At 34.5% G+C, this 19,417-nt stretch overlaps 1 protein-coding gene across 4 annotated transcripts in view; it reads left to right on the top strand.

Moving 5' to 3' along the window:
- RAP1GDS1 (Rap1 GTPase-GDP dissociation stimulator 1) overlaps positions 1-19,417 on the top strand; it is a 160,255-nt gene that overhangs the window by 6,468 nt on the left and 134,370 nt on the right. For 3 of the 4 annotated variants that reach the window (XM_059376242.1, XM_059376243.1, XM_059376252.1), the window contains exon 2: positions 18,615-18,725. In XM_059376242.1, coding sequence (XP_059232225.1) covers positions 18,615-18,725 — 111 coding nt within the window. The remainder of the gene's footprint in view (positions 1-18,614; positions 18,726-19,417) is intronic. The other variant, XM_059376245.1, reaches the window with a different exon arrangement.

The raw sequence follows: 19,417 nt of genomic DNA on the forward strand, positions 1-19,417 counted from the left end.
CAATTCTGTGAAGTAGATGACACTGTCCCCATTTTACTGATTCACAGAATCAGATAATTTATGCAGGGGAAGAGAACTAAGTCTCTAAAATCCTGTTCAGAGCAGTGAGTCTCAGACTCTAGCTTACTTAAGAATCATGTAGCGTTTTTTAAGAAGAAAAAATTACTAGGCCCCTCCCTCAGAAATTTTGATTCTGTAGGTGTTGGGTGGGCTGAGAATTTGCTTTGTCAAGACATTGGCAGATGATGTTGCACTTTCAATAGCATCGCTATAGAGCATAGGTTTGTAGGCTTTTTACATAAAGGGCCAGATGCTAAATATTTTAGGCTTTGTAGTCCAATAGGCAAAATCAAAGATATTACATACAAAGAGAGAAATATATGATGAAAGGAAACAAATATCCACAAATATTTTGTTGTTGACTGAATTCAAAGTACGACATCAAGTGAACACAAGTTATTGCAATACAGATCTACTAATGAAAATATTATAATTCTGTTTTTCAGATAGCATTTCACTTAATTGGTATTCAGAGTTACCGTATCATCAGAATTGATCCAGATGTTATTTGTTAATACAGATCTGTAATGTGATTTAATGGATTTTGTCTTTGAAACATGTTTTTACACAGATAGATACTGCCAAATACTGTTATCAGTCATGAGCATATGATTTTATTAATGAGCATATTCATTTCTATGAAAGGAATTTATAGAATTCTTTTAGATTCTTATTCTCTTGATACTTGCTATTTAGCATGCTACTACATTGCAGGTTAACTGCTTCTGACAGAAAGGTAGAAGCTCCTCAGTTGCTTGGTAAAGTGTATTTTTGATGTATAGAAGTTTCTTTTGCATTTGAAATGAGGTCTGAAAAACACTGCTGTAACCATAGCTTGAGCTTGCAAAATATATCTGTTGCAAATTTGTGTATGCATTGAGATCTTCTTCTTTTAACATTTGACTGCACAAGAAGTGTATATAACGGATTGATGGTTACTTGTGTTTCCAACAGTGTTGTCAAAGTGACAGCATAGTTGAAATTTCTCATATAAGCACTATATTGCCTTGATTTTCAGGTCAGATTTTAGGAAATATCAAATGTGCAGCAAATCTAATTTCCAGAGGCATTCATTGTTTGGTAATAGTGGTTAAGGTATATCTTTTTTATTTTTTTCTCCCAGAAATTTCATCTCACCTTTGAGCTAGAAAATCACAATAAAACTGTATTGTGTTTACTAAGCCATTAAACTGTTACGTGATGAGGCAAGTCAGGGTATTCAGCTTCTACTTACCAAGTACATAGAACTGATGATGCTTATGTCTGTGAGAGTGAATGAAATTGATACTACTGGTTCAATAATACATGATAGTTTAAGACATTTTCTTAATAAAATGCCTGCTGATGAATAATATAATGAAGAACCATAGGCTTCAAATACCTTACATTTCACAAACTTTGTAAGTTTGTTCAGCTAAGCCTTTTTCCATTCATCACATTTTTATCACCATCAGTTATGGCACATCTTAGCAGATTCCACTTCAAGTTGTACTGAATTAATTTATGTTCTCAGCTTTGAAAATAAACTTGCCTATTGTTCTATGCAGACTCTTCATAGAGGCTGATTCTTTAGTTGCATCATGCTCAACATCAGTGTTCCAAAAATAACATTAAGCAGTATCACTAATGTTTGTCAACTCATCAAAAACCAATGAAAATCTTTCAGAATCATGTACCTTGTTTTTTAGTTGAATATTGATAATGCTCCCTGTGTCCTTACCTCTTCAAGTAGCTATCATGATAGAAAGGCTATTCTCAAACAGTCGTGTTCTTCCCCCTGCCAAATGTTTCTTTGATTGTTGTATTCAGAACACAGTTCAGCTTACCATGAGTAAACAGCTTTCCTTGCTTGGTTAATAAGTGAGCCACTTAGAAACTTACTTTGTAGATTCATTTTCATTTTTATTTTTGTAAAGAAATTCAGCTGTGATGAGCAACTGTGTTTTATATTTTCTAATTTCTCTGATAATTACTTTTTTATGAATTGTGAATATGATGAATGCTTAGTCTGGTAATATAGGTGTAGTATTTTTCCAGTATAGGTATAGTATCATTGCATGATACATTGGTTTGTTATCTAATGCAATAACAAAATAATCCATACACCACTTATAATGCCTTAAAAGCATGACATTTGAAGTATATGGTTCCTGTTTTGACTTAATGATTAAAATGAAGTGTTATGATATGACAGTACACTTGGCGTTCAAAACAATGGACAGGCACATCTGTGCCACTGTAATTTGTAGTACTTCAAACAGAGTGTAAACTGATACATGATGTATATATGGTTTCTGTCTACCTACTCAACTCTGCCATCATAATGTGAATGCAGATATAAACAATAAATAAAGGAGTGAGTTGTGTTTCAGTAAAACTTTGTTAACGGACGCTGAAGTTTGAATTTCATGTAATTTTCACATCATGAAATATATTTCTCTTGATTTATTCAACGATTTACAAATGTAAAACTTTTAACTCTTGGGCCATACAAAAACAAGAGATGGACTGTAGTTTGCCTATTTCTACTATAGATTAATTGCTATACTACCTCACCTTTACCCCTACTTTTAAAGCTTGTGAATTCCCTAGCTCAGTGAATGGTATCACCACCCATCCAGTCAGTCATTCCTGAAATCTAGTCTTTCTCTTTCTAATAGCCATGAGATTTCGTAAGTTCTAACGATTCTTTGAATCAGCCCAGTGTCTACCTGCCAGTTCAGGGTCTTATCACCCCTTCTTGAGACTATTTCACTCTTCTGTAACAGATGTTCTTTTCCCCAGCATTTCCCCTCTTAACCAGTTTTTACATGCTGCTTGAGTACTCTGTTTAAAAGGTGAATCTGAGGGGCGCCTGGGTGGCTCAGTGGGTTAAAGCCTCTGCCTTCGGCTCAGGTCATGATCTCAGGGTCCTGGGATCGAGCCCCGCATGGGACTCTCTGCTTGGCAGGGAGCTTGCTTCCTCCCCCTTCTCTCCCTCTGCCTGCTTCTCTCCTTACTTGTGATCTCTGTGTGTCAAATAAAAATAAATAATTTTTTTTTTTAAAAAAAGGTGAATCTGATCATTTCTCTCCTTAGATATATTTTTTAATAACTTCCCAACACATGTAGCAGGGCTCCCAAACTCAAATGAAGAAATTATATGATTAAAGGAGGGTTAAATGGTAATCTTTTGACACAGTTGCATCCCCCCCAACATATTAAATAAAAAAATATTTTTTTATTTCCATAAAGATATAGGCTTTCTCCCCTTTTTTTTGAAAATGTCTTTCATTTTCTGACCTTTGGTAAAAGACAAAAGTGAGAAAATATTTCTCTACTGTAGTAAGAACAGCAATGAAAGCATGGTGAATGGCAACTAACACTGGGTCTTAGTTGGAGATACAACATGAAATGGTGGGACTATGGCAAACTGGAGGATATGAGCCTAACCTAAAAGAGGGATTCCCTATTCAACTATAACCATTTTGCCATGTAGGAATATGAGCCTAGGGAAGGGAAAACCTAGGGAAAGATTTGGGGACTTTTAAAAGAAATCAGAAATTAGATTTTTATCTAGATATGGTTGGCCCTTGAGCAACATGGGAGTTAGTGGCATGTACCTCCCACAGAGTAAAAAAATCCACATGTAATGTTTGAGTCTCCTGAAAACTTGACTACTAATAACCTACTGTTGAAGTCTTACTGAGAACAGTAGATTAACATACATTCTTATATGTATGTTATATATATATTATATATAACAGTATTTTATATATATTGCATACTGTTTTCTTTTAAGATAAGCTAGAAAAAGTAAAATGTTAATTAAGAAAATCATAAGAGAACATATATTTACAGTGCTGTACTGTATTGAAAACAATACAGTGGACTCACTGTTGGGTCCCCCAATAATGGGGGAGGAGCGAGACTGATAAAAAGCGAAGGTCAAGCAAGCTTTATTTCGCGGCAAATAAAAAGAAGAATCAAACTGACCGATCGGGGCTGTCTCTTACAAAGAGGCAACCCCTCCCTGCTTTACAGACTAACTTTTATAGAGCAAAGACCATGTGGTTGGGCCTGGCCACACATAGGTGGCCAGTGAGATTGTAACACACAGAGAAAGCTGCACAGTCCTGCTAGGTCACACACAGGTGGCCAATTGAATTACAATTTACCCTGTAGTAGCTATTTGAACTAGCCTATCACCTTGGTCAGAATTGGTACCCAAAAGGTGGGGCCCACACTCCTTGGTAGCTAGGGAGACAGTATGCCGCTCTACTGCTTGGATGTCTCCACCTGACCCGAATCACCCCTGCACTGGGGCCGTTATCTCCACCTGACCTGACATGCCCTTGTATTTGGGCTTTGTTACCTGGGACTGCTTACTTAAAAGCAAGTAAAAGCAAGTCCGGGACTTGCTTTTAAGTAAGTTCCCCTGGGGGGAGGCGGGGCAGGGTCAGTTTAAGTTTTACTACATAAACAAAATCACTGTTTAACCGGATGGTATCGCTCTGGCTAAATAGGCCCTTACACTCACTATAGGTTGGTCCGTCCATGTGGTCAAAAATGGCAAGATCTCCTCTTTTTCTTTTTTATGGCTGCATGATACTCGTGTGTAGTTGTGTGTGTGTGTGTGTGTGTGTACACACACCACATCTTCCCTATGCATTCATCTATCCATGAACATTTAGGTTGCTTCCATATCTTGACTTGTAAATCCTGCAGTAAACATAGGGGTGTGTATATCTTTTCAAAAATAACATTTTTGTGTTCATTGGGTAAATACCCAATAGTGGAATTATTGGATTTTATGATATTTCTATTTTTAAAGTTTTTGAGGTACCTCCATACCGTAGTCCCATAGTGGCTGTCCCAATTTATATTCCTGCCAATACGGCACAGGGGTTGTTTTTTCTCCACATCCTTGCCAACACTCATTATTTCTTGAGATTTTTATTTTAACCTTTCTGACAGATAAGGTGATATTTCATTGTGGTTTTGATTTGCATTTCCCTAGTGGTTAGTGATGTTGAGCATCTTTTCATGTTTCTATTGGCCATCTTTGGAGAAATGTGTATTTCTTCTGCCCAGTTTTTAATTGGATTATTTGTTTTTTGGTGTTGAGTTGTATAAGTTCTTTGTATATTTTGAATATTAAATCCTTACATATCATTTACAAGTATTTTTTACCATTCAGTAGGTTATCTTTTTGTTTTGTTGATGGTTTCCTTCACTGTGTAAAAGCTTTTTATTTTAATGTAGTCCCAATTGTTTATTTTTGCTTTTGTTACCCTTGCCTTAGGTGAGGTATCTAGAAAAATGTTGCTATGGTCAATATCAAAGATATTATTCCTCATGATCTTCTAGAGCTTTCATGGTTTCAGGTCTCATATTTAGGTCCTTAATCAATTTTGAGTTTATTTTTGTGAATGGTGTTAGAAAGGTGCCTGTAGCTCTTCATTTGCCTGTAGCTCTTCATTTTTCCTAGCACTATTTCTAGAAAAGACTGTTTTTTCCTCATTGTAAGTTCTTTCCGTTTTTGTCATAGATTGACTATATAATATATAATAATATATAACATATGATATTAACTGATCATATTGTGGGTTTATTTCTGGGATTTCTATTTTTTTCCATTGATCTATTTTTATGCTAGTGCCACACTGTTTTCTTTCATGTAACTTTGTAGTGTATCTTGAAATCTGGAATTATGATACCTCCAGCTTTGTTCTTTCTGAAGATTATTTTGGCTATTCAGAGTCTTCTATTCCATACTAATTTTAGGATTATTTGTTCTAGTTCTATAAGAAATGCTGATGGTAGTTTAATAGGGGTTGCACTGAATCCGTAGATTGCTTTGGGTAGTATGGATACTTTAGCAATATTAATTCTTCCAATCCATGAGCATGGATTATCTTTCCATTTGTTTATGTCATCTTCAATTTCTTCTATCAGTGCTTTATAGTTTCCAGAGTACAGATCTTTCACTTCCTTGATTAAGTTTCTTCCTAAGTGTTTTGTTGTTTTTGGTGCAAGTGTAAATGGAATTTTTTTCTAAATTTCTTTTTCTGCAGCTTCCTTACTAGGTATAGAAACGTACAGGTTTCTGGGTATTAATTTTCTGTTTTGCAACTTATTCATTTATTACTTCTGTTTATTCATTTATTATTTCTATTCATTTTTTAATTTCATTTTTTAATTTATTCTATTCATTTATTAATTTGGGGGGGTCTTTAAGGTTTTTTACATATAGTATATCATCTGTGAATACTGACAGTTTAATTTCTCCCTTACCAAAATGCATGCTCTTTCTTTTTTTCTTGTCTGGTTACTGTGGCTAGGACTCTCAGTACTATGTTGAATAAAAGTGGCAAGTATGTACTTGTCTTGTCTGAACTTTAGAGGGAAAGCTCTCAGCTCTCAATTTTTCACGGTGGGGTATGATGTTAGCTGTAGGTTTTCATATATGGCCTCTTTTTTTTTTTTTTTTTTTTTTAAATTTAAGTAGGTGGAGCCCATTGCGGAACTAGAATGCACAACTGTGAGATCAAGACCTGAGCTGAGATCCAGAGTCAGACACTCAACCAACTGAGCTACCCAGGCGTTCCCCCTATATGGCCAGATTATGTTAAATAATGCAGGTTGTTATGTTCTCTGTAACTCCACTTTGTTGAGAGTTTTTATCATGAATGGATGTTGAATTTTGACAAATGCTTTTTCTGCATCTACTGAGATGATCATCTCATTTTTAGCTTTTGTTAATGTGGCATATGGCTCTTATAAATATTTGAATTTCAATCTCTGAGATTTCTGTTAATGCTTTAGTAATTCAAAAGCTATAATTGTGTTCAAAATTGTGGTAAAATGGAACTTACATTACTTTTTCAAAGTTAATAAATTTAGTTCAAAATTACTGCAAAAATTGTCATGTAAGTAGTCAAGAGCAAAGCCAATATCTGTGATACATAATATTCTCATCAATCATAATTAAACCAAATCTGTAATTGATCAGAATTATATAAGAACTTGAAGAGAGGGGCATCTGGGTGGCTCAGTGGGTTAAGCCTCTGCCTTCGGCTCAGGTCATGATCTCAGGGTCCTGGGATTGGGCCCCGCATTGGGCTCCCTGCTCAGCAGGGCACGTGCACCCCCCCTTACTTACGATCTCTGTCTGTCAAATAAATAAAGTCTTTAAAAAAAAATGAAATTGAAGAGGTAGAGGATAGAATCTCTCCTCTTTCATAAATTAATTCTGTAGTATAGCCTTTGGCCAGTTACTTAAGCTCTTTTAAATCCCTTTTTCATCTGTATTCTTCAAATACTATCATTATTATTGAATAAAAACCAAGTAATAGATTTCGATTAAAAATGGAAGGGGGGATAGAGCCCCTTTTCATAGAGAACTAATTTCATAAAGAACTAATACAAATTATAATGTGCAAACCTTTACACTCACTTATTTAATAAGACTGACCACCTCCCAAACCCAGATCATTGTATTTTTCCCCCTATTTTTTGGAAGGGGTGTGTGTGTGATGGTGCCTTTCTAGGCAGAATGATGGTATGGCATTTTTAAAGAGTCATCAAAGTGCAATAGGGCTGCTAGATTGTTTGTAGAAAGCATCATTTTCTTGTGTATATTAGAAAGCATTTTCTAACATACAAGGATTATATATTTAAACCAATTATATAAAATAAATTACATAGAATTCTATAATTTTAAAGAATATAAAACAAGTTAAATTATAAATTATGTAGAAAAGAATTATATAAAATTATATAAAATAATTTCAAATAACTAGTAAGTTCTCCTAACTTATGGGTGGGGGGTTGGTTTTTATAGTCAGAAAAACAACAACCAGGAATCATGGAACTTTAACAAAAAAATGCTTTCAAAACTGTGAACTAACACCATCTGAGATTGTTTTTAACAAGAAATTGATAAAAAAATAAAAATTATTTCCTTTAGTTCTTTTGAAAAATATTCCATTTGAAGATTCCTCAAGTAACTCCATTATAAGAGATGAGACTGATTATTATAAATAAACAAAACTTAGAGGCGCCTGGGTGCTCAGTTGGGTAAGGGGTTGCCTTTGACTCAGGTCATGATCCCAGGGTCCTGGGATTGAGTCCCACATCAGGTTCCCTGCTCAGCGGGGAGCCTGCCTCTCCTTCTCTCTTTCCCCCTCCTCCCTACTTGTGCTCTCTCTCTCTCTCAAATAAATAAAATCTTAAAAAAAAAATTTTACATTGAAATATTTGTTTTACAGAAATAGAAATGTTAGTTTACTTTTAAAAGTATATAATTGGCTTCAAAAACAAAACCAATTACAATAAAGATAGGATTAATGCTGACTAACTTAATTTGCTTTGGTTGTAAGAATGCATTTTTGGCAAGAGTGGTGTGAAGCTCCAAGAAACAATAAAACTGTCACATTTCTGGTTCTATATGGTTTGTATAAAACATCATTGGTCAGATCAGAAACAAGAAACATAGGACTGTCATATTATGCATTACAGAAAGTGAAAAGTAATGCAAGTGGTGACAGTTTCTGCTTTTGAAAAGTTTAGAACCTCTAACTGGAAGATAATATTAAAGAAATGACTAATAGAAACAGATAAGGGTGTAATTTGGATTCTTGAAAGAAAAAACAAGAGCCCCAAGAATTTTAATGAGAGAAAACATCATATGTACCATTTCAGCCCTAGTATAGCTTCTCAGGAATATACAGGTGCTCATTACTTGAAATGATCAAGAAAGTAGTTCTTAGAACTTATTTATCTATTTAAACATTTAATGGAAGCTAGAGTATGTACCCAGCATTGTTATTACCCTTGAGATACAAGGGCAGAGGCTGCCTCTGCTACATTTCATTGTGATTCCCCTCCCTTCCCAACCAACCCTTTTTTTTTTCTTTATTTTGCTGCACACATTCACATACATAGGCAGTTAGCTAGTACAACTATGTAACATGGTTGGGTTATAAATTCATTCTTGAAGGGTTTACATCTCTCTAAAGCAAGAATTAGGTAGACTTCACTTTGCACAGCTCTGATTTTCATGAAATCTGCATGAATTTCATTTAACATGGTAATATGTGGGCTGCCTGTCCAGTGGAAAGAACCTAGGTGTTGAAGACACACATGTCTGGATTTATCTCACCTTTGGCACTATCTTTTTTTTTTTTTTTTTTTTTTTTTAAGATTTTATTTATTTATTTAACAGACAGAGATCACAAGGACGTAGAGAGCCAGGCAGAGAGAGAGAGGAAGGGAAGCAGGCTCTGCGCTGAGCAGAGAGCCAGATGCGGGGCTTGATCTCAGGACCCTGGGCTTATGACCTGAGCCGAAGGCAGAGGGTTTAACCCACTGAGCCACCCAGGCACTCCTGGCACTACCTTTCTAAGTAAGTTTTTCAGCTTTCAAATTGAACTTTCTTATCTACAGTATATAGATAGTAATAATAATCCTTTTTCATAAATATTATTAAGATAATAACCATATAAATTTTAATTTCTGTTTCCAAAGCTGAGCATACAGTCATTTTGGGGGAAACTGTACCTTGTGTTCAGTGGTAAAACATTCAAAGGATTTAATGCTGTTGGTTGTTTTATTTTAACCAAATCAGTTTAGTAAATATAATTATAGTAGATTATGTTTTCCAAAGCTGGCCACAACAATACCTCTTGCCCCCCATATATTCTTCTAGAACTTGCCATTCCCCATTGAGAGTTGGGGAGTTCTCTTACTGCTGAATATGGGCATGCTTGTGACTCACTTGTAACCAATAGAATGCACCAGAAGTGCTGTGTCATTTCCTAGATTTGGTAGTAAAACACAGTGTTGCTTTCACCTTGTTTGTGGGAATACCAGTCTGCTTGGAGCTTTGGAAAAGTCTGACCCTGTAGTTGCCATTCTGTGAGGAAACCATGCCATGTGGAGGGGCCTCAGGTGTCAGGTTGGCATTCATAACCTTCAAGTCCTTTGAGGCCAATTACCAGAACCATCAGATGATTCAGATGATGCCAGCCCCTGCTATGTAGTCACTCTTGGAGATACACCCCTATCCTTTGAAACTTTACATTGAGGCCCCAAACCTTGTGGAACAGAAAAACCCTCCTCAATGTGCCCTTTATGAATTCCTGTTTCACAGAATCTGTGAAATGGGTTTTGCTTTATGCCATTAAGTTCGAGGTAGTTTGTTATGTAACTGTAATAATTGGAACAGTTATAAAACCTGAAAGATGCATTGTTTCAGTAAGAAATAAATTGTTATTTAAACTCATCACAGTGGGAACTACCTGATGAATAAATGTTTACTGAGTTTTTCTTTTCATCTCAATGAAAGATAGCTTAACAGAGAATTTTGTCCTCTGTGGTTTATTTAATTTTCCCCTAAAGATATATTTGCTGCCAGAAAAGAAATATACATGTTTATACAGCTTAAACAGTTTACTGTTGCTTTATAGTAAATTTTACCTGTTTGGCTAATTAAAAATGTCAGTCAGTCTTAATAAGGATAGTTACCACTAAAATCTGTGTATTTTTTTTTTTCCAAAACACACTAGCCTAATAAAACCTGATGGGAGGGCACCTGGGTGGCTCAGTGGGTTAAAGCCTCTGCCTTCCGCTCAGGTCATGATCCCGGGGTCCTGGGATCGAAGCTCTCTGCAGTCAAATGCTCTACCCCTGAGCTATACCCCCTCGAAGCTCTCTGTTTGGCGGGGAGCCTGCTTTCCCCTCTCTGCCTGTCTCTCTGCCTACTTGTTATCTCTGTCTGTCAAATAAATAAATAAAAATCTTAAAAAAAAACCCAAAAACCCTGATAGGAAAAAGGAATATCTATATTCATCTCTCCAAATTAAAATGTAGTTGCTATCTTTGGTATTAATTTTAATGTTAATTTTATAATAATAACCTCATATTAGTGTATTTGGCAAAATTAGTTTGAATCTGTATCTTTTCCATTACCTTTTGGGAGACAGTGGGTTTTAAGTTCGTTTCCACTGGAAAAAATAATACTTTATTGTATATTAACCAAGGGATTTCAATTATAGGGTCATTATGATTTTCTAAAATAATTTAATTGCAATAATAATATTTTTTATTAAGAACATTACCATAGAAAGGTAATCAGTATTATAGTAACATTTGGATTGATTATGCTTTAAAGTTTGTATGTGTGTATTTGTAAATATAAAAAACTGCATACACGCACACACACACCCATGTCTTTACTCTGGAATTAAAACAAATTATCACTAGGGAAAGGGAGAAGTATCTCTAGGAGTATTACTCTAAATATAAGCTAAAAGCAAATCTCTGGAAAGAAGAGGGAAATTTTTTATGATCCTAAAATGTCTCCAGAAAGGGAGACTACCTTTATTATAATTTATCAATTTCCCTTGCTCAGAAGGCCCTAATAGTGCAGGAATATCAAGAAATCCAAAGAGAATAATCTTCCATTACACAGTAATTTAAACAGGAGACATTTAATATAGAAATTATTAAGCAATAATAGGAAAGTAACTTTTTAAAGGTAGATAGCAAATCTGAAGAGAAATCTAGGGTTATGGGAGCATATCCAAGGAAGGACAAACTTGGTCAGAAGGTGATGGGATGCAGACTTGAGTTGTCTAGGGCTCTTGGATATAGTCCTGCTGCCTGAATTGAGAACTGGACAAAATGTATGTTGAAAGCTATGACTTGTGGACTTGTGACACTGCAGAAAATTATGAAAGCTGAGCCAGAAGGAGAGCATCTTCCTCTTCAGTGCTATCCATTGTCCTCAGATAGACAAATCTTGTATCATGCCACCTGGCAAAGGAAAAAATATTTAAAGGGCCCAGATTCGTTTTTATAGATTGGCAGTAATGAATTTCGAGCTAAGTAACAAGTTGATAGTTGACTTAATGTCTCTTCATCCTGTTGCTTTAATTTTCTTTCAAATTTATGGTGCATCGTAGCTTTAAGTAAGGGTATTGTCAAACTTTCTGTTAAGTTTTTATTTAAATTCTCCTTTGTTTTATCTTGAATCTCAATTTTCCTTTTGCTTTCTGTAGCATTATCCTGGGAAAATATTTGTGGGTTCATAAATAATAGTTGAAATAGTATCTTTTTTTTTTTAGATTCTTAATATATACTTATGTTAAGCTCACCTTTCACATTTTTGATTATCTGTGTAGGTACCATTTTTTCTGTTTTGCATTTTATTATCCAGAAAAGTTGGTGTTACCTAAAAATTTATGAATTTCAGTGTGTTTTATCTCTTCCTTGTTATTTATTAGGTTACTAAGTAGAACTACTCCCTTTGCACCAATCTTAATTAAATACTTTTAAGTATGTTCTGGTGAAGAATCTCGCTCAGGACTGCTTGTAACAAGTCTAAATATACAGCCCAAACACTTCTCTTAATCTGTCTTATATAGCCTTTAAACATTCCCCTACATTTAGCAGAATTTCATCTTATTCAATTTATATTATCTGTGCCTTGTCTGCTTTTCTTTCCCTGTTAGGTATATCCTAGAGTGTAGGGCAGAGCTTGGAGGGATGATTATCTTTTACTCTTGGATGTAAGTGCCAGAGCTAAAGCATTGTAGGTAGACACTTACGTATTATCCTGGAGAAGTAGAAATTCACGGCTAAAAAATAATTAAGTCCTAGATCAATGTTCTAATCTAAGGGAGTATGAGGTCCCAGAGATAAGTGGGGACTGAGAAACTGGGAAATACTGGATAATAGAGTAAACTGATAAAATGTTCTGTAAGATCCTGGTGGTAAGATATTGATACTGTAAGGACTCAAGTTGGTTTGCAGGCATATGCTAGGTATAAGAAACTGGAGCAGAGCGAATACATTTCAAGTGCTTATTTTTATGTTTAGAGAGTTTTTCCTTCGATATGAACTCAATTAGCTTACCTGTATAAAAGTGAAATTTGAAAGTATATGGTTTCTACTTTGTGGCATTTTCTGGAACTCTTGTGTATAGAGATCATTCCAATAGTTTTTTTTGTTTTTAAGAGAGAGTAGGTGCATGTGCTTGAACTGGGACAGGAGTCACAGAGGGAGAGGGAGAGAGAGAGACTCTTAAGCAAGCTCCATACCCAGCACAGAGTCTAATTCAGGGCTGATCTCAATGACTCTGAGATGATGACCTGAGCCAAAATTCAGAGTCCGGCTGCTTAGCCAACTGAGCCACCCAGACACCTCTCCAACAGTTCTTCACACAGAGGGTATTTGTAATGACGGATTATACATTTTCTCCAACATCATTCTAGTATAATTCTTGGGTTTCTTTAAATTCTTCGACAAATACCCTCAAGCTTTGTTGATGTATCTACATTGTTTTCTAAATTGGCTTACCGTATTTTGGGTCTTGACCACTATTTTGTATAGTATTTTAAATTTATTGGGGGTTGTTGAGGAAAAGAAATCACCTTCACTTTTTTTTTTTTTTTTGGTCATTTCTGGAACAAAGAATTAAGCCTGGGTCTCACTATAAATCACTATCTAATAAAAAAAAAAGCCAATGTATTAATTTATTATGTCATGTTATATGCTAAAGCTATATTTGATAGCTATAACAACGGTAAAATAGTTCTTGAACTCTAAGTGAAAAGGTTTTGGATATTGTGTGAAATAAAATTCTGCAAACTATATCTTGGTTTTTATCCATGATGGCTTAAGACTGTAGTTGCAAAGATCATCTGTCAGACTCTTGACCCTGTAATCAAAGGTGACAAGTTAGATTACAATGTTTCTGGTTTAAACTAAAATAGACTTTAATACCATTTAAGAATGAAACAAACTGAGTGTTGCTTTAGGGGAGGGAGGTGAGAGGGATGGGATGGCTGGGTGAGGGACACTGGGGAGGGGATGGGCTGTGCTGAGCACTGTGAAGTGTATAAGACTGATGATTCACAGACCTGTACTCCTGAAACAAATAATACATTATATGTTAGTTAAAAAAAAAAAAAGAATGAATGGTGGCTGCTTGGAAAGTGTTTATCTGATTTCTGAAATAATTAGAATGAGAAAAAAACATAATAAAATGTCATTGTTTTTAGTATCCCCCATCCTAATAAAAATATTAATCATGGCAGTTTGTACCATAATTTACAATAAAAGATGCAAGTAATTCAGAAAGTAAGGTAGATTTTCAGGGTTTGGTAAATTTCCACTATAGAGGGCAGTGTGTATATCTTAGAAGTTACTGTTCTACAAGAATTTCCCATCTAACAGTAGAAATAAGCTAAGAGTTTTATGAACCTAGGACTATAAAACTAGCAAAACGAAAAATACAGAAAAGGTAAAACGGAGGTCACACTAACATCGAAGGGGTAGAGAAAGAAGCAGCAGCCTGAGAACAAATGTTCAGACTGGTGTTCTGAAGTCAGTAGAAAGTGTACCAAAAAAGAAAGGAGTCTGTTGCTACGAAGATATTGGATAAGAGGATTGAGAAAAATCCATTGGATTTGTCAAGATATCATTTAAGACCTTGGCAAGTGTAATTTTGATAGAGTTTAAGAAGACTTGGTTAGGTTGTGGTTTTAAGAGTGAAGAAGTGGTTAGAAGTAGGCAGTGCAGAATTAATGACAAAGTCAACTTTGCTTAACTCTGAAAATGTTGTATTTTCTTTCATAAAACAAGCTAGTCTTGTCAAATGTTGTCATATAGGAAAGAAATTCTTCTAAGAAAAAATTTATTTTGATTATTAATACTTCTTAGTAGTAGAACCTCCCATGAAAATTATTCTTGACTTACTGCCTCCCCTTCATCCCTGCCACCAGAAGCTGAAAGATTTCCATTAGAACAATTTCAGTGTCTTAATGGTAAGAATTCACTGCTGAAATGTACTGTCATAGTTTGAGGGAGTCCAGAAATAATACCCTCTGCTCCAGAAATAATACCCTCTGCTCCTAACTCCCTCTGTTCTATAAGCTAAAATGCACAGATTTTAAATGGTCAGTTTGATGAACTTTGGAAATGTATTATATATTCATGTAATCAGCATTCTAATAAAGATATGAAACATTCTAGCATTTTATTTTATAAACTGATTAATGTTTCTTTCAGTACTAACCTGTTCATTCATTTAAAATGCTTAAAATCATAATAGATTTATAGTAATTCTGTTTGACAGCTTTGGTTGTCTCTGGATGTAGAATTTAATGAACTTCCCTGAGAAGATCTCACATCATTAATAGGCATGTAATTATTCCCATGGAGAGGCTGAATGCTTTTTTACTGACATAAAAAGTCTTTTAAAAGTGGGATGATCTATGTAGTTTTTAGTTACATATTTTATATTCTTAAATGCTTAAATTGTCTTCAGTGAATTTTTTTTTTTTTTTTTGGTATCTTAAAATGTAAGACACTATTTATATTTTAAATTATATGGAGTACGTAGTAGGTGCTTAACAGGTCACAATTAACTTGCCTTTGCTATTGGCCCACTCTGGCTCTTAAATGTGTGATACAAAGGATGGTAACTAGACAGCTTTGTGCAAAGAACGAACTCAGTCCTTATATTTACTGGGCACTGTGCAATGACTATAGTTAAGTTGATGTCCCATAAAATATAGTGGGGGAGCGTATATTAACAGTTAAACAAAAAATATAATTAAAACTTGTGAATAGTGCTGTGAAGAATGGATATGGTGATTGAAAATGATCCTGAGGGGTTAAGGCAGAGGAGACTTAGATAAAATGGACAAGGATTGTCTCTGGACTCATATAATCCAGACTGAGACTCCCATCAGAAGGGGATATTAAGTAAGGAGCTTTGGGGATGGGATGAAGGGAAGGAAAGAATTTAAAAAGACTCAGATGCCAACATCAGTAGTACTAAATGAGTCTTAACTGCCTTTTTTTTTTTTTGAAAGATTTTATTTATTTATTTGACAGAGAGAGATCACAGGTAGATGGAGAGGCAGGCGGAGGGGGGGGGGAAGCAGGCTCCCTGCTGAGCACACAGCCCGACGTGGGACTCAATCCCAGGACCCCGAGATCATGACCTGAGCCGAAGGCAGCGGTCTAATCCACCGAGCCACCCAGGCGCCCCTTAACTGCCTTTTATTTCTTGTTGACTGATAGTTTTGATGGATTGCTGTAATTTGACTAACATAAGTCTTATTTTTTTCCTTGGTGTTGGGATAATTACATTTATTAATCTTAATAATATGAACTTAGATACTGTACATTATTCATACTTTATTTCAGGAAAATTAACTTAATATGAACTTAGTAAGTTTGAACAAGAATATCTGAAATATGATGCCCTACATCTTCTTTTTAGCTTACAGAAGAGATACATACAAATGTACTTTTTCTTTAGAATAAAAATCAGTTTTTTAAAACTGCTTAGCCCCTCTTAAGAAAGTAAATATTAAACTTGGATATGAATGATAATCTGGGATTTTTAATAAAGTATAGGTTTAGGTTTACTGGAACAGTCAGGTTGTATGAGGTGTCCCTAGAGCATGTTGTTATTATATTATGTAAAATCTTAAGTCTACTTTTTCTTGGATTGGCATGGAAAGTAATTATCTTTCATTTTATAATAAGGGATTTCATCATATTTGTAGAATTGTTTTGACCTGGAAATGAGCAGAAGTCTATTACAATGTATACCTTACTTTGAAGTAAGAAAATACCTGAATTTCTAACTGCAGCAGCAATGCTAGAGGTCCTTGGTATCCCATTAGCGTGTCTATGAGGTCAGTACTGCCTGCATTTGCCCTAATTATGGTACAAAAGCAATTATGGGTAAAAACTGAGGATGCTTTAAAATGTGTGAATCAGAGCAGTAGTAGTACTGAATTGTATTAGTAGTATTCTTCATTGTAACATGAAGAAGAAAAAAATATGAGCTTAAGAATGCCCATTATGAAGCAGGAAAAAAAAATTAAAAAAAAAACCCTCAATATCTGTATACACATTTTAAAAATATTCTTTGTCATGAAATGGGAGGTACACATAAAACACTTGTTGCATTGCAGAGTCTCATGTTTTGAAGAGAAACATTTGAGCAGTGGTTTATGAGCTGACCAAGGTACTTTTTTTTTTTTTCATGGAAAGTCATTTTTTATTTGAAAGAACAGACAAGACTGGTTTTTTATATTTGGCAGATATTTTCTCACAAGTGAATGAGGCTAATATATCATTTAAGGAAATAGCTGACAGTATTTGTTGCTGGTAATGAAATTGAAGTTTGTAAGAGAAAATTAGAATTTTGGGAAACTTGCATGCCTTCAGCTTGATATTTCTCCAGGATTTACAAAGAGTCTTTTAATAAGATTAGTGATGATACTAGCAAATATTTTATTTTGAAATAGTATAATGAAATATGTCAGTATTTGGAAAATATGCGTAACTCCACGACCTAATTTTTTTGATGACCAGTGCTTTGATGATAAATATCTTACATGCATAAAAGATTCAAAGTGTAGGAGATCAGTGGATATGAATGTGAGTTGGAAGCATTTATTAATATTGTTTCAGATTTCTTATGGCAACCAACCTTTAAAAACTACCACTTGTCCAGTTTTGGCGTGGTGTCAAAGAATATCCACAATTATCTGAAAAGGCTATTAAAATACCCTGCTGTTTTTCAAAAACAGCCTCACATGTTTTAAGGCTGCTTAAGGGTGAATTTTCTTCATCTGCTTAACCCAAACAACAAATTATAGAAGCAGATGTGAAAACCCAGTTACTTTCTGTAAAGGCAGACATTATGGAGACTTGTTAAAAGGTAGAACAATACTATTTTTAATGAGTTTTTTGTTTCTGAAATATATATATTTTTAAATATTACTGTTAAATTTTATAACTTAGAGTTAAATGACTTACTAAAATGAATCTTAAAAAGTGTTTTAATTTTTAGTATTTAAATGTTGATAGAAATAATTGATGTAAATAAAATTTACATTGGATAAATGTGGGGATCTGAATTTTTAATGTAAAGAAATTTTTACAGTGTATAGTGTGGGGGAAACCACATGCAATTAGGATTAGAGCATGGCCTTATAATCCAAAATGTACATGTTTTAGTTTATAGCAGTATTTTGATTTGAAGTGTTTTTCAAATGGCAGTGTTAGAGTAGGTTTTATAACTATCAGCTTTCTATTATTTTAAGTCATTTTGAAACTTTTCTAAACCTTCATTTTCATTTTATGTCTGAAATACAGCAGAGGAAGCCAAAAATGAAACAAAATATTATTTGCAAAGCAATGTAATCTTTTGGGGACATTTCGTTTTTTTTTTTTTTTTTAATTAATCATGGATGGTTTCTTGAACAGGCTAAATATGGTATAAGAATCCTGAAGAAGATGTTCTGTGACAATCTGTAATATTCCTGAATATCCCTGGTATCTCACATATACAGAATGAATATTTAATATCTGAGTTAAATGTGGATACATTTTATTTAAAAAATTTGTAATGGTACAGTCCATTGCCATTTTGTAATGTTTGTGGAAGTTATTCACAATAATGCCTGTTAGTGGTAACGGTCATGAAACGTGAGGATCATATTTTAGTGAGAGTTCTGATTTCTCTTTTTTTCTATAAGCAGATAATCTCAGTGATACCTTGAAGAAGTTGAAGATAACAGCTGTTGACAGAACTGAGGATAGTTTAGAAGGATGCTTGGATTGTCTGCTTCAAGCGCTGGCTCAGAATAGTAAGTTTCATTATGTTTTAAATGCCAAACAAAAAAATTAAATCAGTAGTCATTCAGAAATTGGTATGTAGTTTAGCACATAACTTGCATTCACATAGCTTGAATTCTTTTGAATCCCCAGAATACTGAAGTTGTTTTACATGCTCCACTCTCCCTCCCCATCTCCCCACCCCCAAGGTAATAAAAGCCAAGTTTTGATAGGCAGAAGAAAGGAGGAATTGACTGGTGGTAATGACATTAATACCAGCCCCAGAGAGAGGCCATGCTTTCATTTCTAACAGATAAGCACCATAGTTGTTTTCCTTCTAAATGCCTACATTTGTTTGAAAGAGATGAGTATGTGTGTATATGGGGAGACTGGGGAAGAAAACAAAGGGGAACTTAAAATACCTAAAATCTTTGTCTGAGATCTTATGGTCACCTTTTTAATAGTTTTACTTTAAAGTAATGATTATGAAAAGTAAATAAAGTAATGCTTATGCTCAGATTTAATTGGAAAGAACCATAATCAGTCATTCAAAAATCCCTTAAAACTGAGCTAGGACTTGATATGTGGTAAATAATACTCATGATAAAAATTGTACAACTCTTCATTGGCTAACACATTGTATTGTTTCATTTGATCCATCATATTTCCATTCATTAATATTTCTATTATCACAGAGAATAGATGGGCGTAACAGTGATTTTTA

This window comes from Mustela nigripes, chromosome 1, assembly GCF_022355385.1.
Source record: "Mustela nigripes isolate SB6536 chromosome 1, MUSNIG.SB6536, whole genome shotgun sequence".
Taxonomy (NCBI): domain Eukaryota; kingdom Metazoa; phylum Chordata; class Mammalia; order Carnivora; family Mustelidae; genus Mustela; species Mustela nigripes.